The 25,841-nt window shown below is 38.7% G+C and overlaps 2 protein-coding genes across 3 annotated transcripts; one reads left to right on the top strand and one right to left on the bottom strand.

Moving 5' to 3' along the window:
• Positions 1–666: 666 nt before the first annotated feature.
• Positions 667–7,285, top strand: pigt (phosphatidylinositol glycan anchor biosynthesis, class T). The gene is made up of 11 exons (XM_078254727.1): positions 667–1,099; positions 1,515–1,692; positions 1,842–1,969; positions 2,149–2,249; positions 2,474–2,648; positions 2,787–2,884; positions 3,380–3,536; positions 4,383–4,583; positions 5,807–5,972; positions 6,158–6,241; positions 6,328–7,285. Exons 1-11 carry the CDS (start codon positions 694–696, stop codon positions 6,575–6,577), a joined length of 1,944 nt encoding a protein of 647 aa, XP_078110853.1. The 5' UTR covers positions 667–693; the 3' UTR covers positions 6,578–7,285.
• A 1,180-nt stretch (positions 7,286–8,465) lies between these two features.
• Positions 8,466–9,965, bottom strand: wfdc2 (WAP four-disulfide core domain 2). Of its 2 annotated transcripts, XM_078253937.1 has the most exons (4): positions 9,822–9,965; positions 9,498–9,641; positions 9,207–9,344; positions 8,466–9,122 (listed from the first exon to the last, which is right to left on the bottom strand). In XM_078253937.1, exons 1-4 carry the CDS (start codon positions 9,922–9,924, stop codon positions 8,989–8,991), a joined length of 519 nt encoding a protein of 172 aa, XP_078110063.1. In that variant the 5' UTR covers positions 9,925–9,965; the 3' UTR covers positions 8,466–8,988. The 2 variants fall into 2 exon arrangements, with proteins under 2 accessions (XP_078110063.1, XP_078110064.1); XM_078253938.1 differs by lacking the exon at positions 9,498–9,641.
• Positions 9,966–25,841: the final 15,876 nt, after the last annotated feature.

Here is a 25,841-nt window from a genome sequence, read left to right as displayed (position 1 = left end):
GTCGAGCAAGCATTGTTATAGGCTGATCATTAATGACATTGGCTGTAATTGGTTAATTAGTTAGAATCATAGACTGTATAAAGCTGGTTAGAATGCACCAACGGACATGTGACGTTGGTCAACTGATGATGTAGGCCTATGTGCTGCCTACTATTATATAGCCTATAGTTTACAGAAATAAAAAAGGTGCATTGATGACAGGGACATGTATCTACAGTATAGTATGCGTTATAATTTCTGTATTGTTTAAATTTTTCCTCGCTCCACAAAACATAGGCTATAACTTAAGAAGAATGCACAAATCTGTTTATTTATTTTTTAAACTATGATACAACGGTAGTACGTAGAAATAGTGGCAGGCGGATTGTTAGAAGCATAATAGGCTATATAAAAACGCCAAATCTGAAATACGACTATTGCATGAAAAGCATCATTAAGAGACGCCTACGTTACCGCTTCCGCATTTAAAATAACTTCTGCACTCTATTACAATACCGCTATGTTTAGAATAAGTGCTTAAAATAAACAGACGATCCTTCCATATTAGTATTTATTCGCAAAATATCATAAAATTACACTATTTTGCTTAAAACAATGAAGGTTCACATCAGTGCCACAGGATGGAAGCAGCCCATTGGCTTGTTCCATGTATGACGCGTCAATGCGGAAGTGAACCACCGCCGTAGAAGAAAGATGGCAGCTCACAGGTGCAGCTATTCGGCTTTGCTGCTTATTATTTGTAGTTTGTCAATGTTTATTGTCGCAGACAGTCAAGAAACGACACTAACTGGCGATAACCATGCCATTGAGGTCGATAATCCACAAACAGCCACAGAAACAGCGGGACAAACGGCCGAGCAGCCTGCGGTGGAGGAGAGGCTGTGGGAAGCAACTGAGGTTGAAGAGGCGACTCCGGATGATGCTGACACCGACAAACGGGACATTTTTACTCCCGAAACCGCTGTCCCCTTCTCGGTACCACAGCCTAAAGACGATTTTCAGGAGGAACTGGTTATCAGACCGCTGCACTCAGGAGATATTTACGCCAGCTTCCAGTTCCGCACACTTTGGGAGACTGATTTCATGAGAGGAAACAAAGGTAAGCTAACTGTTAGCAGTGATTTAACATGCCATTCATTTTTTGTCTGAAATAAACGTGTTATTTTTGTTAATAGAATGCATGTGGACGTATTCATACCCTTCATTTAAGTGATGACGATTATATCAGTAGTAGCTATCGTGTTTGTTTTACGTTCAGTAATACGTTCGTTATCCAGGTTCCTACGTGGTTCCTTGGTGCACCGGTAGACTTGTGAGACCAGTGAAAATGTTTTGCTTTAGTTCTTTTTCAGTTATGAATTTATCTTTATTTTCTCTTCTTATGGACATTGAAGTGTCTTAAAAGTCTTAAATCTTTACTTGCATGCACCTTGTTCTTTACAACAGGAAATATCTGTTACTGTACAATTTTAGTCCCGCAGTTTTTGATGATTGTATTATATTGTATTTCTCAGTGTCCCACTACCGGCTCTTCCCCAAGTCCCTGGGCCAGGTCATCTCCAAGTTCTCAGTGCGAGAGCTGCACATCTCCTTCACGCAGGGCTACTGGAGGACCATGCAGTGGGGGCAGCCTTTTCTGCCGTCCCCTCCTGGGGCTGAACTCTGGGTCTGGTTCCAGGACTCTGTGACAGAGTGAGTACGGCCCTCTGGTGGAGGTGAAATAAATGTTCTCTATTTGCGGATTTATGAGAAAAAAGGAAAACAAGCACTATTTTCCCAAATCCTAGTATGTGCTTTGTCAGCCATTTCAACATTTTCGTACCATTTTCTGCCCTTTTTAGTGTCGATGGCACCTGGAAGGAGCTGACAAATGTTTTGTCAGGGATCTTCTGCGCTTCACTGAACTTCATCGACTCCACCAACACTGTTCAGCCCAGTGCATCCTTCAAACCACTGGGTATAGGCAACGGTACAGAGAGGCTTCTTCAATCTCCCTTTGCATTTTGTAGAGCTTTTGAGTGATGAGCCTGAATAAAAGTGTATGGTGTGATTAGACACCTTAAACTGTTGCAGCATGCAGGTGCTACCTATACTGCCCAAGAAGCATTTCTTTACTTACAGACTGATTTTGTTTTGTTAAACTTGAAGTGACAGACCACAGCTTTCTCCGCTATGCCACCCTCCCACGAGAGATTGTTTGCACTGAGAATTTGACACCCTGGAAGAAACTCTTGCCATGTGGATCCAAGGTGGGTGTCTAGTGTGTGTGTGTCTCTTCATTTCTGTCTTTCTAAAAATAAAAATACAACACAGAACCACAGACATCCATGATCTTCCGTCTGGAGCGCCTCATATGAGGCAAAAATTCTCAAGATCATATGTTCAAACACCCTTTCAGTGTGTCAAATGTTGATGACTGCGGCTAACTTGGTTTCTTTGTCTCTTTCTTTATGTGATCATGTTGCACTTGCAGGCTGGTCTCGCTGTCCTGTTAAAGTCAGAGAAACTCTTCCACAGCAGTTTTCATTCCCAGGCAGTGCACATCAGACCTGTGTGCCAGGACTGGCAGTGCAAAACCACATCCTGGGAGCTGAGACAGACGCTGAATGTGGTCTTTGACCTGCACACCCCCGGACAGGGCAAACGAGGTGAGCAAAATCACATTCTTCCTACATTCATCTCTTATTTAGGTTTAGAGGTCCTGAGGATTGTTGTGTTTGGTAGTAGAAAAAAAACATGATTACATCTCTTTGGCCTCAGTTAACTTAAGCTGTTTGTTCCTTCAGAGTGGTCTCTGTTTAAGATGTTCTCTCGGACCCTGACAGAAGCTTGTCCACTGGCCTCCTCTAGTAAAATCTACATCGACATCACAGACAACCCTCAGGTTTGACTCCCACATAATATGCTATCATGCTGTCTAAATGATTAGTTTTTTCCCCCTCAATGCAAACTTCACAGAAAGAGGATTCATTTTACTGAACTGTCAAAGCAGTATGCAGGTGCAGATATTCAAAGGTTCCCTTTGGAGTTTTTGACCCCCCTAGTAGCATTTATTTATGAGCTGGCTAAGATATGCTGCAATGTGCCAACAAAGGAAGCTAAGAAGAAGATTGCAAGCAAGCAAACATGGACTTAAACAATGCAGGCTTTAAAAAAAATCTGCTTTGCAAAATGGAATGCACTACACAAATTTGTTAGGGCTCAAGGATACACATAATGTGTTACACTTGATGTAAACATAACCTTTGTATACAAGAAAACTCCACAGGGTACCATTTAAAATGATTTGAAACAGATGTAGCAAGGTGTAGAAGGTATAATCTTTGCCCAGTATGTATATTGATGTACAATACAAGAACAATTAATTGTCATTTTGCAGGGGGAGCAGTTTGAGTTGAGCCCGGCCACTCCCCTGCTGAACCAGGCAATGGTGCTGGGGGACAGACGAACCTTCTCTGTCTACGATCTGACCCAACAAATCACCTTTGGCACTGTGCGCTCCCTCAACCTGCTGATCCGCTGGAAATCCAGTGAGGGTGAGTGAGAACAGCAGGGCATGACACACGGCTTTCTGTAAGAGACTGGACATGCAGTAGTTGGTGATAGATGGATGGATAGCTAGACAGACAGACAGACAGACAAAATACATTTAAATAGCTCAATACAGAATACAAGAAAAAAAACCTTAGCATACACTTTAAATAATATCAGATGTATATCTATACATATACTAAACTACTACTACTAAAATATAGTTTTTTTAATATAGTTTTTTTTAATGCACTGACGTAGAGTGGGAGTATAAAGATGGAAGTCTGTAATCCAGGAGATGGTGGACAGAGATGTCTACCATCGTGTTTACAAAAATACAGTATGTCAGCTGCATCTCTCTTGGTTACACGATGTAACTACTGTTCTTTTATTCTCTGGGTTTGCATTGCAATCATCATTGTATCTGCAATTTGTTCTCTGTTTTCGGACAGAAAGTCCTCAACAAGCAGCAGCTGAAGTGACTTTCAGATTGCAACGTGTGTCTGTTTTTACAAAACCTTTTCGAGACAAAAAAGCAAATGCGAAAACACAACTTGTGTCTGAGATTGTTGTGTTTTGTATCAAAGCAACACTGCACTTATTTGTTACCTAGAGGTTCCTTTTAATTTTTCAAACATTAGGGTGAAACTTGTTTAGTAACAGATGTTTTTGACAAAGTCAACCAAAGCAACAGACTGGAGTCCTGATTTTCAAAAGAAGAACAGTCATAAATCATTTTCTCTAACTCTACTTCTTAAATTTGAACATATGCAGTGTTTTCTTGTCTCTGCTGCAATGTTTCCCACCTGGTCGACCATTAAACCTCCTTGTCTCATAATCCCTGCCTGCAGGAGACATGCTGCGTCCCTTGCTCCACGGTGAGCGTTATGTGGCTGGTTACGGGCTGCAGACAGGAGAGATTCACACGCTGATGTACAACAACCACCCCTACAGGTCCTTCCCTGTGCTGCTGCTGGACTCTGTGCCTTGGTACCTTCGTCTCTACATTCACACCCTCACTGTGGCCAGCAAGGGAAAGGACAACAAGCCCAGTGAGTGACTTCAGAAAGCCAAGTAGGATGCATGTGCACACAAAGATGCAGCCACGGTGTGAAATTAACAATTACAAATGTGCCAAATGCTGGAACAATTTGTCTATGATTTGATACATTACTAAAAGCCACTCATAACTGGTTACTTTTTGACATTATAAAAAATTAGATTATTAGCCTTATGTGAAATGAGCCAATGTAACATTTCTGTGTAAATGTACTTTTAGTTAACCAGTGGTTATGTGATCTAAACAGCTAGTTTTAGACACTACCTGCACTTTACATGCACAGCAGAATTAAATGCCCAAAAGAACTCTCACTTCCCCCCAAAATTCTGTTAAAACTATCATCAGGGAAAATTTCTTTTCAAATATGTCCCACTCACACAAGTTAGTCTGCATTGCCGTGACCGTAGATAACAGAAGCATGGCTGTTTCTGCCCAAGATTTTAACAATTTTAAGGGTCAACAATTCCATGATTCATAATTGTCTTGCAATTTTTTTTTTTTGTAATGGGTGGCAAATGCTGCTGTAAATCCAAGAAGAGGCTGATTTCCAGTGTTTGCATTCACTATTTTGTGTTAAGTAGAGCTGATGTGGAAATGAAAATAACTGTTTACATTAGTAGGAAAGGATAATAATAATAATAATAATAATGTACTTCTACTAAGACAGCCAACTTATTGATTACTTTGCTTTAATTTTTATGACAATCCATACTGTTAAAAAAAAAAAAATAGCTCTACACTGATGGGTGAAATTATTGTACTAGCCTCATGAGTTACACATACTGTACCTTAGTTTCCTTAGAGGAATCATTGTTTCGTGTAATTCCATGCAGATACATCATTTCACCAGAGGGAGGAGAACATGAGTCCTATTTTGTGTCATGAAAGCTGAAGACTTTTATTTTCGTCTACCTACTGTACCTATCTTGGTGCTTGGTTCTTGCTCAAACATTATATATACATTATACCTCCCTTACTACAGTGACTTCCTTAGTATAGCCACTGTAATTCTGTAAAGTGTCCTTGTGTTTCATGAAAGGCGCTATATGAATACAAGTTATTATTGTTATTATATGAAATAATGTTATGACTGTATGGAGTTTTGTCACATTGTATTATATATCTCAACTTAGTGAAACTACAAAGGGCTATGGATAAACATTAGAATAGCGTATTAATGGTCACTCATGATTTATTTTTTTTCCCCTCCGCCAGGCTACATCCACTACCAGCCGTCTAAGGACCGTGTGAGGCCCCACCTGCTGGAGATGCTGGTCCAGCTTCCTCCTAACTCCGTCACCGAGGTCACCGTGCAGTTTGAGAGGGCTCTGCTCAAGTGGACTGAATACACCCCCGATCCCAACCACGGCTTCTATGTTGGGTATGGAGCATGTGGAGTTGTTCTCAAAACTGATTATTTCCAGAGGTTACTAAAAAAAAAAAACACATGTTGCTTCTCATGTCCCTTTTGTTGTAGGTGTTGTGTGGGTTTGAGGGATGTAAGAGTGGGTGGTTTAAACATCTGTGAACGCTTTGTATTATGTGTTCTGTTTCTTCAACATTTAGGTCTTCAGTAATCAGCTCTCTTGTACCAAGTATCGTCGCCATGGATACAAACAGCACTCGGGAACAGCCACTTTTCAGCAGCTTGTAAGTAAAGAGTTTTGTTTAAGTTTCTATAGAGAAACACATTTGTTGGGGAAAGTCGAATGATCAAATTTCCCATCTCCTTCCAGTTTTCCCTGCAAAGAAGAGTCCAGCTACTTTGTGCGCATCTATACAGAGCCTCTGCTGGTCAACCTGCCAACTCCTGACTTTAGCATGCCTTATAATGTCATCTGCCTGACCTGCACTGTGGTGGCCGTGGGCTACGGCTCCCTCTACAACCTACTGACCCGGAGCTTCCAGATAGAAGAGCCCAGCCCGGGATTGGCCAAGCGGATAGCCAACATCATCCGAAAGATGAGGGGTGTGCCGCCACTCTGAGGCTGGACACGAAAGCCAACTGGCTCTTCTTTTAGAAAGGAAGATTTCCTTTTGGTGAAACCACTGGCTAACGTGACATTCAGGGAAGAACCGAGTCAAGCGCTGGTATGAATGTTTTTAAAACAGTCAACTTGAAGTTTTTGTTTTCGAATAGAAGAAGACAAATTTTGAACATAAATTTATTCAGGATAATTTCCTGCAGGCTAAGGAAAAGAAAATATAGACATTTCTCTACTTGGGTGGAAAGTAAGAGCTTTGTTATTGTTTAACAAGAAACCAAAGCTATGTAGTATGCTGCTATGGTAACTGCATCAGAGGGTTTTGGTTAGACTGTTTTTGTTTCTGGATGTTTGAAGCCATAACTCAACTACATCATAATATAGCCATCTGAGACATGTTGTTACTATGAGTGGTAAAATTATCTTTCTACAAGTACAGCATTAAAAAGCCTCAGAGCTCAGATAGAAAAAGGACGAGGACGGCTTTCCTGACCGCCCTACTAGGAAAGATAAATAACTTTCAGAATGTCATATTTCCTTTGACAGGATATATCTTTCCATGTCCAACCTGCAGTCAACACAGCATCAGAGTCTAACTATGGGATATACCAGAAGTATTTCCTCTTTATTTAATAGTTTGATTCATTTGTGTTACCTGACACATGTTTTAAGTAGTTTTAATGTTGCAAAAAAAAAAAAAAAAAACATTCCCACAAAAATACTAAAAAGTTACCAAAACCATTGTTTTTTTTTTTTTAAATGTGTTCCAAGCACTAACATTACTTGTCTGGTACTTCTTCTTGCTCTATAAAAAAGGAACAGCCCTCTTACCAAACATTTATTTTGCTCTTGGTTGTTGGATGAATGTTAAATGCGATTGTCAGCAGGTCTTTTCATAATGAATTGCCTTTTCGGGTTGTTGACTCATTCACTCATCAGTTCAATGCAATTTCAGTGTGTGAGATATATATATATATATATATATATATATATATATATATATATAACTACTACCATTAAATAAATACAACCATTACCATTAAATACAACCATGTGTTTGTTTATTAAACTTTTTTTTTTTTGTTATGTTTGTCTGCCTAGAAGTCCATTCTGGTTCAGTCTGTGTGTCTTGCCTTTTTAATAAACTGAAACATCTGTTGTTTTATTCAATATATATTAAATTCTTACCTCTAAAAGAAGGTACACTGTTCTAAACTGCACCAAAGCTAGAGCTGTATTACTTCCCACTGAGTGCCCACATTTTTGTGTAAACAAACTTGGCCCCACTTCTGGCAGTCTCTGAGAGAACAAACAGAGAAGTCTCTGTGTTTGGCCGGTCAGCAATTCTCACCCCTGCACGTTTGGCAACAGCGTGGAACAAAAACAAAGGAAAAAAAAAAAACAGCATTCCACATAAGTAATATTCATATGTGGTCAGCTGTGAACTATGGTATCTCTCTAAGCAAGTAGATATACACAGCTGGAAAACATAGCTCTGCTGGCTCAGTCGTAGCAGTCTTCAATGATAAGTGGCTTGTCACAGCGACAGAGACTTCACTTTATGTAGCATATATGTTTGTGATTAGCTAGACAAGTGCACTTTCACTTAAATTACAAAAATAAATGTTTATATAAAATTCCATTTGAGCTGCATTTGAGGTTGTGGTGCAACAGTGTTGAAACCTTCGAGCAACAGACCTTCTTGGCCACCTCTTTAAAATAGGCTAGTCTTGTTTTCTGCCAGTAAGCACTTTCCATTCTTGGCATTATTCATCATTTGTTTTTTCAGCCAAGCTCTTACCAAATAAACCCATAAAAGAGACCTGTGAAACTCAAGACGTATAACCAGCAAGGTGACACATACATAAGACATTTCTATGTTCTGGAAACATGTTTAGGTTTTTTGTTTTATTGGTTATAATACAAAGTAATACAAAATGCTCCGTACCTTTAACCTCTACAAGCAACTGATACTGTATCCATTTAGAATATACTAGATGATACAATATCAATACTAAAAAACAATGACAAAATGTGAATTGATTTCAAAGTAAGATTACTTCAGTAGTAACTAATCAAGTTAAAATACAAACATACTGTAGGTCTTTTGAAGACTTACAGCACCCTACCAACTTTTCCTCCTGCAGGTTATTCTATAATTCTTGCTTTTCCAAATGTAGAGTAGAATACTACTTGATTTTTGATGTACAGGCACATAAAATGGCATCTTATCTATATTGAAGGAAAACAATTTACTTTTTTCCCCACAAAGAATCCAACTTTGTGCAAGCCAATGCTCAAGTATTGTACCAAATTGTGCTACTATGGAGTTGAAAAGGTAGGAAAAATGAACATGATACTTTTTCTGTGTCGTTGCATTAAAGATTAAAGAAGTGTCGCAGAGCCCTCCAATCAGCAGGGCTCACTGCAGGCGTGGCCGCAGGTTGTCTTGCAGCACTTCTGCTCTCCTGGACACTGACCATCATGGTAGCAGTACTCAGCACACATGGGGGTTCCCTGGGGAAGAGCGCAGCGACCCGGCTTCACTGACGAGACAAAAACATACACAGTGTCAACACATTCATGTGATCACACACTAGGGAGTTTTACCACTGTTGCTCACATCTAACCTGTGTATGGTGCAATGCACTCATGTCCACATCCATTGTGGCAGCACTTCTCATCCTTGGGGCAGTCACTGTCATTGGAGCAAAATTCAGCACACATTCCTGAGCCCCAGTGCCTGCGAGGACACACTCCTGGTTTAGCTGAAAGGAAAAGAGACATTAATATATACAAAGAGCTGAAACAGAAACGTACTGTCCATGCTTGATTCCCACATCAGTTCAGTCAGTCACTGAGAAGATTCAACCAAAGATAAAAAAAAATAAATAAAAAAAGTACAACATTGTGGCTCGTACTGAAAGCAGGAGGGACACAGACAGCTCCACAGTCAAAGACACAGCATTTGTGGTCAGCAGGACAGTCTTCATCACACACACACCCCTTATGTGATGGGACAACATTAAGGCGACGTGGGCAGTGGCCAGGTTTAGGAAGAATCACTGAGAGGAAGAAGCAGTGAAGCAGAACAAAAGAAAGATCAGCTGTGGAAACTGGGATAACATTAATAAAGGTGTCTGGTTTGCCAAACAACGTGTTGTGGAATGGAACACACAAACACTCACTCTTTTTTAGAATAACATACATTAAACACATATTACCATCTGAGTCAAAACACGTACCTGTTAAATTGCCATCAGCTTCTGCAGCAAAAACTATGTCAAAGTGCACCGATGCACCGAGTGCTAAAATCATTGCACAAACTGTCGACCAGTGTTGCTCCATGTTAACTTCTTTCTCACAAGAATGTAGGTTTGGACAAATATCCCAGTACACAACCTGCAGGCTGAGCAGCCCAGCCAGAGGATGCTGGGTCCTTGTGCCTGTAGAGTTACATTCCCATTAGAGTCCGGATCGGGCCGAATTTGTCTGTCCGAACCCGGCCCGCGTCCGACAGAACCGTGACCGAGCCCGGCCCGAGCCCGACAGGCATCAAGAGATTTATGTCCGAGCCCGACATCGTTAAAATCTCATTTTTTTCTCATACTAATGACACATGTAGGCATACGTTTGTTTGTGTGGAAAGCTTTTATTAAGCAACTGTAGGAAGGCATTCGGAAATGTCAACAGATGAGCGCATAAGTTGTTAAAATGTTCAATGTGTTAACCTTCACTGCTTGCTTCGTTTCCGACCGTGATCAGAAAACGGGTATCCATGCCTTAATTCCCATATCTGCACTTGAGGGGTCCTGCGCTTTTTGATGGGATGTGACAGAAGGCACACTTTTCCCAATCAGCTGCTTCCCATTGTTGCCACTAATAGGTCTCACTTTAGTCTTTACATGCTTATTTGTACATTATGTGTGTGAGAGTGTTTTTTTGGTAAATTACATGATGTTTATGTCATAGTTAATTTTTGAAAGTTGTCAACACTGCACACACTCCTACCTAAAGTTTAACTACTGTCCCACAGTGTATTGGGTGCACGGCAGTGGTAAGAATCAAAGAAAACAAAACTCCGGCACTCACAGTCCCTCAGGTTTTCTTCTTTTTCCCACATTAAATAAGAGGATTACTTATCTGTGAGTGCCGGAGGTTTGTTTTCTTTGACAAGTCAGGTATAATAGGATGACGATTGTATTGTTGAGCAAATTGTGGTACGAAATGATGACAATGTTATGAATAAATGGCCAGCTGTAGCTGTTATTGATCATGTGTTTGCACTAAGTGTTGCTATTGATGCCCTTTTGGGATTAGAACTTTGTGCTGTTACATTTACCTTGGCTGCACTTTACCAGCATTTCATATTTATAATGTTATTTCTGTCTTGTGCTGTGGCTTTAATAGTACTGTTTATGCAAAATGTCACTTAAACTACACTATGTAACAATCAAAGATCCCCTACTAAGAATGTTATGTATCTGACAAAGCATGGAGCGTTCTCAGTCTGACCCTGTGTTTCCATCTAATGGCATAATGAGGAATTACATGTAAGCTGTTAGAGTAAATGGAAGGTGGTTTAGTCATTATCACTGACAATTTTATTCCTTTATTTGCATCATGCTTGACAAGACAGGTTTTTAGGGAAGAGACATGCAGACTACTCATCATTAAGGTTAATGTGCAATTAAACTGTAGCTCTTTACAGGTGAAGTTAAAATACAGGATAGGGAGGGAGATGATTACACATTTATAAAAAGAGCTGTTCTCCCAAAATATAAATTAAAGCAAAGGGAACAGAAAGTTTCACTTAAAGGCTTAACATTATTGTGCCTGGATGATCAACAGTTTCATACACTGTTATCCTCCCACTCTTCTCATTCTGTCCTCATTACCTTTTAATTTATTTTTCTTGTTTTACTCCCTGTATGACTCTAGAACACCCTCCCTGCTACTCCCTGGCTGTGTACATGAGCCATAATAGTGGCACATTAATAAAATCGTCTGCACAATTACATGTGTTTCCATCATGAGACAGCCTGCAGCTTTGCATATATTAGATTTCAGATGAGTCTGGCCGAGCTCCCTTTGCTGTGAGACTGGACTGTCTATCTGATTCAGTGACCTGCTCCTGATAAGGTGGTCCCACTACTGTGCTGTGTCATCATGGTATACCAGCCAAACACACAATATATCAGCATTACATTTGTGAGTCAAGCCTACAGGATAAAACTACAGATTCATGAAAGGGTCAACCCAAATAGTCTTCATATGTGGCTAGTTCTAATTCTGGAAAGAGTTGCTGTATATTATGTATTTTCCAATGCTGTGAGCAACATAGCCTAACTAGTAGCTGTTTTTTTGGATTGCTTAGACACACATTTGAAAACACTAAAAAGACAAAAAAAACTAATTTAGTCAAAAAACTAACCACAATATTTACTTTTCCAATGACATATTCGGGTTTTTTTTTCAAGTTTGTGACTGCAGAGCCTCATTCAGCTTAACATGTTTGAAAACTTTGAGGACTGGTTGTACTGGTACAGATCGAGCTGAGTGGTTGTTTTACAGTAAAGGAGTAACGTTAGGGAAGTTGAACCTGGAGCAGTTTAAGGAGGACTTTGCGGTGCACTCACAAAATGACATTCAGACAGGTAAATACAACAACACACTCTCTAGGAGGGCCTTGTTGTGTGCGTGTGTGCACTACCTTGTGTAAAAACTGTGCAGATATCTTTTTGCTTGAATGTGTGTGTTTGTGGCAGCAGCCGCTGTCGATTTTTATTGTACATCTCTGTGTTGCTGCTTTAGTGATGTTTTATTCTGCTGTTGATTCTATAGAAGTATCATGTTATTAAATGTATGTGGCTTACAGTTGTTATCGATTGCTTAAACACTACAACCAGGCTATACCTAAACTATAAACACTCCCCTGTTTTGACACATGATTCACATTTGTTGAACTGTCACTGCAAAACTCTAAACACAAATCCCTTAATTTCTCATTGCTTACACCATGTGGTCATTTAGAAAGCACTAGCATTTAAAATTGTTCACTCAAGTCAGCACAGCTTGAGCTCTTTTTTGTTGTTGTTTGGTGTATTGTAGCTACTGTACAGTAAATTAAGGACTAAAACATGTGCAAACGTATACATTTGTTGTGTTCATCATATTTTGAGGCGGAAACACAACCAACATTACTTATTACCGCTTTTTGTAATATTGTTTAGAATTTATCTTACCAGCGTGTAAGACTATGTTGCAGTGTGTGTGTGTGTGTGTGTGTGTGTGTATTTGAGGGCTTGTTTGTCATGTCTGAGGGTTTGGCAAAGTTTGGTTTTTTAGCAAGATTGAATGGTTTTAAGTGAAGAGCTTCATTTTGACCTGAAAATAGCAAGTTTGGGGAATTAGGTGAAAAGTTATGGATTTGTGTTTAGAGATTTGAGAAAAGGAGTCATAATAAAAAAAAAAAAATGTATTTACATGGTTTACATAAGCAATCAATAAAAACGAATAATGCTTGTTGCCGTATTAGCTTAGCATTTGCATCCCATTAGCATAATATCTCTTTTTTCATTTTTTTTGTTTAATTGTGTGAGCTGTTTCCTCTTTTCTGGTCGTGTTATTGATAATCAGTTGTATGCACAGGCTGCAAGCTGTTTATAAAAAAATGAATATATTGGTTTGGGCATATGGGCTATGTGGTGTGATGTGTGTATGTTGACTGGTTAATGCACTTATTTTGTAGGCTAAATGGAATAGGTCTATCCAGAGTGATAGAGATCCTATAACATCATCACCATACATTTTTTTTCTTTATTCATAGTGTCATTATAGGTTGGTATATGGGAAGTGTTCAACAAGGTGCAGTACTATTTTTTAACCTCTGGGTGGGTGTCTCCACTTGAAGATCTCAGCCTGTTTGTTTTTTTTTTGTTTTTTTTTGGCTGTTTTTCTCAGTTGTTTACACACTTTCTGAAAGCATGCCTCAAATTCTCAGAACTCTACACAAATCCAGAAACACACGCACAAAAGAAAAAAACACCACAAATCTCTGGCAAATTAAGCCTTCAAAACAATGTTACGTCTTCTCATAATGACACACACACACACACACACACACACACACACACACACACACACACACACACACACACACACACACACACACACCATCATATGAATAGACATTTCTAAGAACCAATTGAACACTGATGTGCTCAATGTAAAACTAAACTAATATGAATGGAAAACACTATTTGTTATCAGGAGACCTTTGCCTTTTGCATGTTCTGTGTTACTCCTACATCGTCCATAAATACAAATATGTAATGTTTTAAAATATCTTTGCATAATGTTGGTTTACTCTCATTTGAAACACAAATATAATGTAATGTAAAAAGTTGATTTTCTACCAAAATGTTGTTTACAACATTATAGCTGAATGTGTAAAATGTTCTACGTACAGAACAAACAGCCAAGTGATGGAAAAATATACCGTACACAGTAAAAAAAGGAAAGAGAGAAAAAAATAGTCTGCATCCTGTCTTCTGTTTTGGTCTGGCCACAGCACCTTATCAACATTGCAAGCAATGTTCTCCCTGGTCAAGCAACTGGGGAAGTTTCGACTATCATTACCAATTCAGCCCTGCTCAAGTTTGGTTGTACTCTATGCCCTGCCTCCCTCATTGTTAGACCAAAATGGCCTGAATCTCATCAGAAATTATGGCTCATCTTGTTCTTTCTCTTCTTCTTCTTCCTCATTCTCCTTTTCTTACTGTACTCACAACTCTCCTATGTTGGCCAAAACAGAAGAGCTCACCTGTGGCTTGTTGATTGCTAAAGCTCTGATTGCTAATTGAAACAATTGTGTAACATGTGTTTGCCCATGTAAGGAGTCAGAGTGGATAGTAGGAAATTTAAGTTTAGCATTTTCAATGGCAGTGTGTTGCATGTAAACACAAGAGATTTTATTTAAGAAGATCATGCCAAGTGTAGAGAAGTGTGCGTAGTGTTTTGAAGAAACTCAGTTTTAGAACTGTATCTGAGTGTAAAGCAGGAAATATGCTTGTATTTTAGCAGAATTAGTTCAGAGCGTTGGGACATTAGTTACAGATTGTGGTCATTGTGTCTCAAGTACCAGAATTGGTGTGTAAACCATTGATAAAAACTGTAATATTCCAGCAATTTGTACATTGTTACTCAAGTCAAATAAGGAAACATGTTTAGAGCTGAGCAGAAATCACTCCCTAAAATAGACATGGTTCAGCATCAGTGTGATTTTATGTATGTTTAAGTCAAAATGATAAAGTCTGAGCAAATTCTGTATCTGTGGTCAAAATCTGATCCTTTTTGTGAGATATGTCTTCAGTGTCTCTCAGATGTTGCAATGTAGTGTAACTATGTAAATGTATTCTGTCTGGCTTTGATTTGATTGACAGGTAGCTCCCAAACCCTGAAACGGGAAACAGGGAGAATCCAGAGGGTTATTATACAGGGTGTAGTGAGGAGTAATTTTACCCCCAGGAGTGGAGAGGTCATGCAATTTACATGTTCGACGCATTGCTTAGAGCAAGCTCAGTAGCCAATAGGATCTTAGCTGTGAAGTTTTTTTTTTAAGATCTGTTGTTATTCTTAGTTACTTTCTGACATATTTGACACATGCAAGGGTGTCTGTTTTTGTAAACACAAACAAGGTTATAGTATTTTCATAATTTGGTGTTTTTATATATATACTGTACTGTACTTGATATATATATATATATATATATATATATATATATATATATATATATATATATATATATATATATATATATATAAATCTCACACCTTAGAAACACCTTGTTTGCTCACTCCCTTTCCATTCCCCCCTTTTCCCCTCTTGTCCTTGGGAATTCAATCATGGAATAATGTTGCTGGAAACTTTTCCTCTATGTATTCATGTAACAAGGCTTGGCTAGTGGCTGTTATTGTATGTCCTTGAAATTATGTAGATGCTATCAGTTTCACTGCTGGCTGTGAATGCTGAACATGTGAATGAGGTGGAGAAAAAAGATGGTTCCGTATGACTGTAAGTGAAAATTGGAGCAGGTATGGTGACAACAGGAGTTGTGGGAACTATGCCCATTTTTATGGCCTCTTTGTGCCTCACCAAAGGCAGGCTCGTAGATGGAAGATGGAGATGAACAATAGCAAATTGATATGCTTGCATAATGGAACCAAGGAAAGGGAAAATATGGCTGACAAGAAGTAAAATGAAGATGTGTCAGCAAGTATTAATAGTTACCACTGTGTTTTTTAGCATGACTGACTCTAAAATTAAACATCTACCTCTTGTGTGACACCTTAAAAAGCTAACAGTAAATATTAAGGCAAATTATTCTTCTGAAGATATAGGAAAATGGCTACACATATATTTTAGAGAGTATAAATGTAAAAAGTCAGTTTAAAAAAATGGATATAGTGTTTTGGAAACAAATTATGGATTGTGTAGGATTCCTATGCAGTTACAACAGAAATATTCCAGGCCAAAGTCATATGGCGTAATTCTCTATCTTGTGCTCATATTGTTTCCAGACTGACCAAAAACAAGTCACCTCTTGACCTCAGCGCCCCTCCCCCCTGGGCTCCCATAGTCAACCATGTATTACATTGTGCATTAACCTGCCATTGACCCCTGTATGCTAAACCCAATTGCCATATTATCTTCACTGTAATGTTCTACTCTTAGTTATCTTCCTAGGATTGAATCAGATTTTGTGTCAGGCATAACAAAATATGTCTCAAATAACTGCTTGGCACTATGGAGGGATTTGAAAGGCGTTGTCTCATCTAAATCACCAACATTGGGATCTGAGGTAGATGCTGCATCAGTAAAGATGGGAGAGGACTTTTTATTTATTTATTTGTTTTGCTGCATCCTTGAAATGAGAGTTTCAGATCAGGGTCTAAGACAGCGGCATTATTAATATTTTTCCATTAGAAATAATGGATTTGTTTTTTAAATGTAGCTCTTTCAAAAAGCCACATCTGTCACCTAACACCCTTTTCTATGTCTCTAATTATCGCTTCCTGGCTTGAGCAATTATTACTATTGTTGTTACGACCAATATGCTTCACCGATGCTCCCACAAATGTGTCTACTTATCCCGTTAATACAGAGAATAATGATAATCCCGTAATAATGTTTTGAAGTCAAAATAATGCTAATGTCTCTAATGATGAAGCATGCTCAGAAATCTCTCCCCGTCATCCCATTGTCTCCCGTGGCGGAGGAGCTGGCCCCAAGGGCCCCATGGGAAATCTGTAATGTATTCAGCCAGGCCTTGGGAGTAAAATGAAAACAAATGTGGTGTAATAAAGGAGAGAAGATGAAGCGATTCTGTGATGATGCTCTCCACTAGCCTTATAAATCAAAATAAAAGTGGAGCAGGTCATATGTGCCCCCGCCCTCACTGGATACACACATACATACATAGGCCTATATACACATATGCATGCATACGAGAGCGAAGACCTGTATACCATCTATTTGAAGCAAATATAACATGTTCTATCCCAACTGTCTATCTATGCATATTGTGTTATAACTGTTCTAAATCACTAACTGGTCCACAATTTGCAATATCTGTATTTTGACCCTTTAAGCGGTGATACAGACTGTCTATGAATGTATACTGTGTTATCACCATATCACTTTCGCATATTCTTCGGCTTTCTTACACCACAAGTTTGTGCCAGCTTTGTAATGCCTACTTATTCTGCACTTTATGTAACCTTTATTAGCATATTGTATTTTGTACTCCTGTATTGTATTGAATGTGAAAATGTATGGTGTCTCGCACACTTACGCTTTTCAGGTTTATTAAATAAAAATAAAATAAAAATGCAGTTCATGTTGCTGTCAGTAATTTACCTTTTGTATATTTGCATGCATAGTCATTTTTTTATATTATATAGCCTGCAAACAAATGTGTAAATTCTCTGTGCACTAAACTAAATTTAGTCCAGTTATGGTCAAATTTCTAATAGATACCTCAGACTTTGAGAGCATACTAGTAGGCTATTCTGACTTTCAAAAATGTACAACTGTTTTTTGCAGTTCAGAAAAGAAACCCGTTGAAATGAAGAAATGTCTACTTGTGACCCATCGTGACGATTGCATGTGTCTATAGGATATAAAGTGCATTTTGAGTTAAAATAATCCATACATTCACAAGAAAAAGCAAAGATTAGAAGAACATCTGAAATAATTAGAATCATTTTGTGCAGTTTTAAGTTTTCAGCTTAAATTTTCAGCTTTCCTACCCTGTTAATCATCTCATGACCCCTTGGAAACCACCATACTGTATTTGAAACACGATTGAAGATGATAGCAGTGGTAGTACTGCTGTCCACCTGTAGGGGCTGCTGTGGTGTCAGTGTACTTACTGTGTGAAGCCAATGGTCCCAACCAGAGAGACTGGGGGCTTGCTGATTGTACAGTAGTGGCAGCACTCATTATACAGAAAATCCAAAGAAATTAAAATGGAAAAAAAACACAAACAGCTGGCTATCTTGGCCCAGATTTGAAGCAGGCAACTGAAGACTCAGAGATTTATTGACGGTGGAATTGGGGTTGATTGAAAAATTGTCACCCTCATATGGTATGTATTCTTAAGCTTAATAACAAGAGGTGATTTATTTTTTCCTTTAGGCTACTTCTGCATTGTGAAATACAATAGAATCTGCTTCGGTCCCTGCTAACTTTGAAGATGGATTTGAGACTTTCTCTGACAAGGTGGCGGCTTATTATACAGATAAAGAATAGTAAACAGAGTGCAATAAATAATTGATGCCTAATAAGATGAGGGAGAGTGCGCTAGGGCTCCTTTTTTTGGGCCAAGAATAGAGAAAACCTTGAGTTGTTTATTTCCTCTCTTCGTTCTTTCTTTTCATGTCCTTCTCATTTTACGAGCCATGAGTCAACACAGCACACGTAAATGATATTTTGACACAGAGAGCCATGAATAATGCATTTGAATTTACTTTTATGCCAGAGTTAGACCCCTCTCAGCACCCTTTTGCTCCCTCCCCATCTCCCCTTTTTCTCCGATCTGTTCCCCCCTTTCTCCTCACCTCTCAGTCCCTACCCCCCATTCCTTTTTATCCCACTATCCTCTTGTTTTTCCTCTTCCTCTCTTCACTATTCATCCTCATCAGCGCTCAACCTCATTTCTCCTCTCCTTGCCCCTCGATTCTTTTCTCCTCTTCCTCCTGCTCTCTCCTCCTTCTACACCTCCATCAGACAGCAGCAAGGGCATAAATGGGGGGGGGGGGGCCAGGCCCCCCCCCCCCCATCTAATGGTTGTCCCCCCCTAGAAATATCATTAAAACAATGCTGTGTATTGTAAGTAACATAATGATGTATATTTAAAATATCTGTGTAAGAAGTAAAACAATACAAACCCCAAAAAAGGCTTTTTAAGTTTAGAAACATTTTGAGTCCCCCCTCCCTTGCCTCACAGTGGTTTGGTCCACTGCATGCTGTACCTTAGGATCTGCACGAGACTCACAGTCACATCGGGTAGTGACAGGAATCTAGGAAGTAGGCGGTTAAAGGGTGTTTTATTCACATTAAACATCGGATGAAGTTGTTCTTTTCTCAAATAGAAATGATGCTGAGTAATTAACGAATTAGTCATGACAAAAAAGTTTGCTATGTTATAATATATATTGTTGTAATATAATATAATGTTACCTAGCTTATTTAATAGCTTGTTGGATAGAAATGCACCCACTGCAACTAACGTTAGCACAGCGATAAGCCTAACGTTATGTGTGTGAACTGATATTAGGGTTAATATTAAAGATCTATAGTTGTGTTTTGTTGAATATGAAATTAAGTGGCTGATCAGTTAAATATATATCCTCTGTCCCAGACGAAACCTAATATTTATGTGGAGGACGCAAGATAATTTTATAATTAATATGACTGCGTGGTGAACCTATGAAACTAACTCATATTTAGACATCTGACGTTAAAGATTTGTGTTGTTGTTGCCCAGATAAAATGACAGAGAAATGAAAAACAGGCATAAGATCCTTTTTCAGTACCCCAAAACGCCAAGTAAGTACAATAAGTCCTCATATCAAGACAATTTGGTAACAGCTTTATAAGAATGGGTGCTTATGGAAATAGCCTACTAACGTCACTATGTCACAGGCAAAGGAGACAGAAAGAACTGAGGAACAGGGAGACCAGGGACAGTCAGGTGTAGAGTCTCAGGTAAGTGTGTTGAGCTTAGTTCATATTTTTGGAGGTGTGTGGCTGTCAGTGTGAGCAGATGAGCTTTACCAGTGGCTCACTAATTTACATTATGATCAGCTAATTTAACAAGTGTACAAAAGCATTGTATTTCTTTAATATGGGGAAATATTTTCAAAATAAGTCATTATGTTTTAAGGTATTTTTGTGGCTTGATTGTAAACAACTTAGAAATAAATAAATGGTTTTAAAGAAGAATATTTTGGTCAATTTAGTCAGCTTTTTCATTGAATCAAGAGAAACACTGAAAAGAAGGATAATGGTACAGTCTCCATGCTACACTAATGATAGTATTAAGGCTTTCATCTGTGTACACATGTCCTCTACGAGTATAATTGTGGCTGAATTATTTGTGTCCCCTTCAAAAATTGCTCTTCAGAAATTTTATGTTTATTGTCCCCCCCTACTGTTAGATCAGATTTATGCCCATGGACAGCAGAGAGGAAACTGTACAGGATGAGGCTTGAGCTTTCAGAGCTGACGATCTACTGTATCAGTGTTTATTATCCAGGTCTCGCTCAGGTGGCTGCTCACTGACACATTTTTATAATCATCAGATAGGAATTGGGACAGACACAGGCAAGATATTTTTGTGCAAAGATTGACTTACCTGCTTATTTATTGATATGCTATGAGCCAATGGTCTGAAATTAGGTTAAAAAAAAAAAGATGAAATGTGAATGAAGACTGGTTTAAACTTGATTTTAAAGGACAAGATGTTGAGAGTGACGCTTCATTTTTAAAGTAATCAACCATTTCAAAAGCAGGGAAACCTTTTACATATGTCGCTTTACCCCACCTAATGAACGCCTCTGAGGTCAGCGAGGCACTAATGAAGCCAACGGCATGCATTGATTCTCTGTCTAAATTAATCATCAATAACTTGATTTGTTCTGATAAAGTCATCAGCTGCTGGCACACTGCATGATCAGCAGCAATTATTCTTCCCTGCCATGTAGCTGATGTTTTTTTTAATTGAGGCCCACAAACCACAAGCCAGACACAAATGTGTTTCAAAAGTGAATCAAAAACATTTATTCTGCTGCTAAATAGCTCGCTTGTAGTGATGACATAGTGATGACATCTAAGCTCCAAAGATCCATGTTACCTCCTTTGGACATTTATTGTGTTTGAAAAAGTCCTCGGTTACCAATTATTTTACTTACTGGAGGTTTCCACAGTTAAAGAAGTTCGTAACAGTCCACTGACAGTATTGAGTATTCATGTATTTGTTCCTTTTCTGTGTTTTCTGTTTCTTAGATGTTTCTATTAAATTGTTTTTGTATTTACTGTTTACTGTTCTGCCAGGACGATCTCAATATTATTATTACTATTCTGGTTAAATAAAGGTTAAGTGGAATATTTGAAAGTAAAAGATAGTGGCAGTGATATTTTACTGTGATCGGAATTTAACACAAAATCTCAGCAAGGTCCCGAAAGAATGAGGAATTTCTTAATTTAGTAAAGAAAATTACTTTCTCTGAGTTCCTTAACACTGTTGTCATTGCCCCACTCTTCATCTGTCAATACATTTTGTCCCTTTGCCATTTGTTTTTGTTAAGCCACACAGTGTACTTATTGCATCTTTGCTGTTTTCTAATAATATCATTATTATTATTTTATTTTCTGTAAACTGTACTATCAAATTGGCCAGGATTCAGATCTCAGAGACTGCAGGTAAATAAACTTTAAATTTAAATGGCAGATAAAGCATCAGTGATACAACAACAACCCCTACTGCAAAAAAATCTCCTAAGATACTTCAGATAAAATCTTATCATACAAGAGCCTGTGGTTGAATATATATCGATGTGGAAGTCTTTGACATTAAAAAGTTTGGGAATCCCTGATCCAGACCATAATCCAGATGGTGATAGCAATCGCCGGCTGTGGCCTGTAATCTACTTACTTTACACTTGGGAGAAATGCAGTCCTCATCCCTCTGGTGTGAAATCCCTCTGCTGAGAAGTGGTTTAGAAGCAGGGATGAATAATCTGCATCATCCTCATCGTCCACAGAGTGGTTCTTCATTCATAATTTACATTCCCCCCCCCCCATTACATCTGATGAAAGCCACTGACCTGAAAATACAGAGGGAATGAGCTCCTTCAAGTATGGCGTTAACTTGGTCTGTGTCCGTCCTGTACATGTTGCCAGCAAACCTCAATATATGAATCCAAAGTAAACATGGGGATCTGGTGTTGTTTACATGGGATTATGACACTGTTTTCCACCCAGATGTCTTATATGTAAATCAAGCACTGTAACATTCCCTTAAATATAATGCACATTTATAGTGCGTATTAAAGGGATCTGTAGTGTGATTGGATGTTTCACGGCAAGATGCATAATTATTTTACTCTGAGATGTGATGTGCAAATTAGACTAAAGACCACATGTGAGGCTGTTTGTATGTAAGGCAGTATGCATGTGTCCATATAGTATTGGAAAGTCAAATGTATTAAATTCATTCCTCTGAGGCTTTTTCCCATGCTATGACCCAGAAACTTTTCCCAGTGGTATTTGAAAAGTGCAAAGACACACAGTATGCAGTTATATTTATTGCAGTTATTGTGTGTGTGTGTGTGTGTGTGTGTGTGTGTGTGTGTGTGTGTGTGTGTGTGTGTGTGTGTGTGTGTGTGTGTGTGTGTGTGTGTGTGTGTGTGTGTGTGTTTCCCCCCAAGACTGAGCACCAGAGGCAATTCTAGGATCAGACCTTTAGGGGGGCTCAGCCCCTAATGAGAATGTGACATGGAAACAGTGCCCGCTAAATCAGTAATGTCATTAGGGACTGTTCGTTTTTTATTTAAGGGGCTACCGAAGGAGTTTTGGGATCTTTAGTCAAAATAGACTTGACCCTCCCTTCGCCAGCAATACATTTTTCTATGACACTCCAAAATGATTGGGAAAAGAGGCATGACCCTCTCCAACAATTTATTGATGCCTTGTGTACTGGTTTGCGCTTGGCCTCCCCTCCTCTCCTCCGCTTTCTCGTCTTACACATCACACTCCACCAAGATGGTGGCAATTTTAGTAGATTTACTCACTATAAGTCAAAAATGAATTGCAGTTTTATTTGTCAGTCAGTGTGTTCAATGAGTTTACAACACCTCAATGGTTCTTCAGAGCTTAATGAAAATTAAATCTGGTCATGATAAACAATATGTATGTACTAATTGTCTTGTGTTTTAAATAGTGCTATCAGTTAAACGCGTTATTAACGGCGTTAACGCAAACCCATTTTACGATGTCAATTTTTTTATTGCGAGATTAACGTTCTTTTTGGCCTAGCAAACTTTGTAGTTTTTTTCACATGTTGTTGCAACAACTAGTAACGTTAGAAAAACTACAACACCACACCGGATCTAGCTAGACCAGAAACAAAACAACAGGCACGCCGCACACACTTGTTTGGGCTTGCTTGTTTACCTTGTTATTTGTACATCCTGTGACTATACAAATCGCAACATGTAAATAGGAACATGTTGGCGATATTTTGTGACTTATTCGGAGCAGTAGGCTAGTTGGAACCGGTTACCTCCAGGAACGGTGCTAGGCTTAGCTAGCGCTGGGAGCGTCAGACATCTCAGACAACACGCAAAGAGATGAGAAGGGTATGTATCGACTTGTCTAACTCTGGGGGTTACTGTGAATAAGCTAAAGTCCCAATAAGTCGGCGTGTTCTTTTAACCCTTTCCTGGCCTGGGTTACAGGTGCATAGCATCGGCGACAGACACACAGGATATTAAGTCTTCAAAGTTTCAAACCCTTTCAACCTGTAATTGTTTGTCCTCTGTCTCTAACAGACAAGTTCACAAACTCTCACTTGAAGCACCAAAATTGCTGAGCACACATTAATGGTACGTTTCCTTGTGGCCAAAAATTTTAGTAGGCATCCTTTTGTTCTACTGATTGGATTATGACGAACAATGGAAAAAGCTTAGCCCACAATAACAAGTAAACAGTAAATTAGTGAGTCATCCTTTTCCCACAATGCACTGCCCTGTACAGAAAAAAACATGAAAATCCTTTATTGAAATGAGTTATTAAATTAACTAAAACACATTCTTTTTTTGCTGGGATCTGCAAAAATAATGTTATATAAGTATGTTCTCGGCCAACACAAGTTTGATGCTCTCCCTTTTCACATTAAATATATAGGCTGTTTAATCACAGCTAAATGCATTAGTCACTGTGTTGCCCCGAGGCAAGGACTTTGTTCACAGCGCATCATTTGCTGTAATATCTAAAGCTACCATATCCCTTTAAGCTAGTTTCACCAAGTGTATTTCTTGTTGAAGTTAAGTGCTTATTTAACAGACTTTCTAGTTTCTCCTACATAGTTATTCATATCAAGGTTTTCAGAGATAAGCCCGTCTCTGAGCGCAGTGTAGGAACTACCACCCCCTTCTCCCAAAACAAGAGTTCAAAACAAGTGGAACAAAAAGAGGAAGCTCCAACCTTGTCAATACAGTACCTGTCCTGTATCAGCTTGGAAATCAGTTTATTTTGAGAACCTCAGTGTGACTTCAACGCACCACATGATTCATCTGGGATTGTAAGTCATGTTCTACCTCAATACAAGAGTCCCAGCTTTACCACACACCTACAGACTTTTCACAGACCTACCACCTCAGCATGCCTGTGACTGTCGACTACTAAACTACTTTTATTTTGTGGTGCAGCCCAAATGTTCAACAGATGTGACGACTAGATCAAGTTTAAACTGACTTTAGAGGGTAAACAATCTCCACAGTGGCAAGGAAACTGTAACTGACAGGAAGCCTTTGACTTTTCAAACTTTGCATTGCTTTTAAAATTTCATTTTGTATTTTTTTGTACTGCATTTAAAGCTGCTAGGCCTGGCTTCAAGATATGAATATAGATAGAATAGCTTGAAAGGAATTGTTCTTATAGGCAGTATATAACTTCATTAAATCTAAATTGCTGCATGCAGAATCACAAATGCACAATCTCAAATGTAAAAACGCAGGAAGAAAGAACCTAGACACATGCTTAATAAAGTAAACATCATCTGAAGTTTTAAACTGTCTTTAAAATGGTTGCACCTACAGCATTGTAGGGAAATAATTGTGGCCACTTTCATCCCCCGCGTAATTAGTTTCTCTTCTGTGAAGTCGTTAGTCAGATAAGAGACAAGAGCAGACAAAACCTTTGCCACTATTTCTGTGTTTTTCCCACACTGGAGTAGAATGAGTTCCCTACAGTTGATGCTGTATGTGTAGAAGCAGTGTGTGTACTATGTTTACGTTCTTTCCAACACAGATCCTGCTTGAGACAGCAGCTTCCTTTCAACACAAAATGCTTTAAGATTATTGTGTCACATTATTCCACTATTAACATACACTTAAGTGGAATCAGAATTAGTTGATAGTTACATACACGTCTTCACAAGGCTGTTTTTCTCTGCAGTTGCATAAAAAATCATAAAAATGCCCAGATAAAGATAAGTTAATACTCTATGATGTCTTGCTGTCGATTAAGGGTCCCAAGGGCCAGTCTTTTATTCCCTATGCCATACAGGCATTGAACACAGAACTTTTTTTTAGATGTGCTGTCTTTTATTTTATAATGTATTTGCTGCTACCTGCCCATTTGCACTGTATATTGTGTACTATATATTTGTATGTTTTATTGTATCTTTTGTAACTTTGATGGGAGAAGCCAAAGACAAATAAAGTCAATCTAATCTAATAATTTTTTTTCTCATTGATACTTGAATGACACATATAGCTGAAATGTAGCACAATATACTGTGTTTTACGGCCCATGTTTTTGTTGTTTCACAAACACACTTGGTTTTAGGTTTCATAAAGTTTTTTCTTGTTTTGTTTTCATAAGTGTGACTGACAGTGTTACATGTAGTGGTATTACATATTATATAGTCTATATCCTTGACGTTCCACTTCTGGGATTGCTCCAGTGCTGCAGG

Source organism: Sander vitreus, chromosome 7 (genome assembly GCF_031162955.1).
Source record: "Sander vitreus isolate 19-12246 chromosome 7, sanVit1, whole genome shotgun sequence".
Classification (NCBI taxonomy): domain Eukaryota; kingdom Metazoa; phylum Chordata; class Actinopteri; order Perciformes; family Percidae; genus Sander; species Sander vitreus.
The sequence above is the reverse complement of the archived record's forward strand: the minus strand, read 5'-3'. Positions and strand labels throughout refer to the sequence as shown.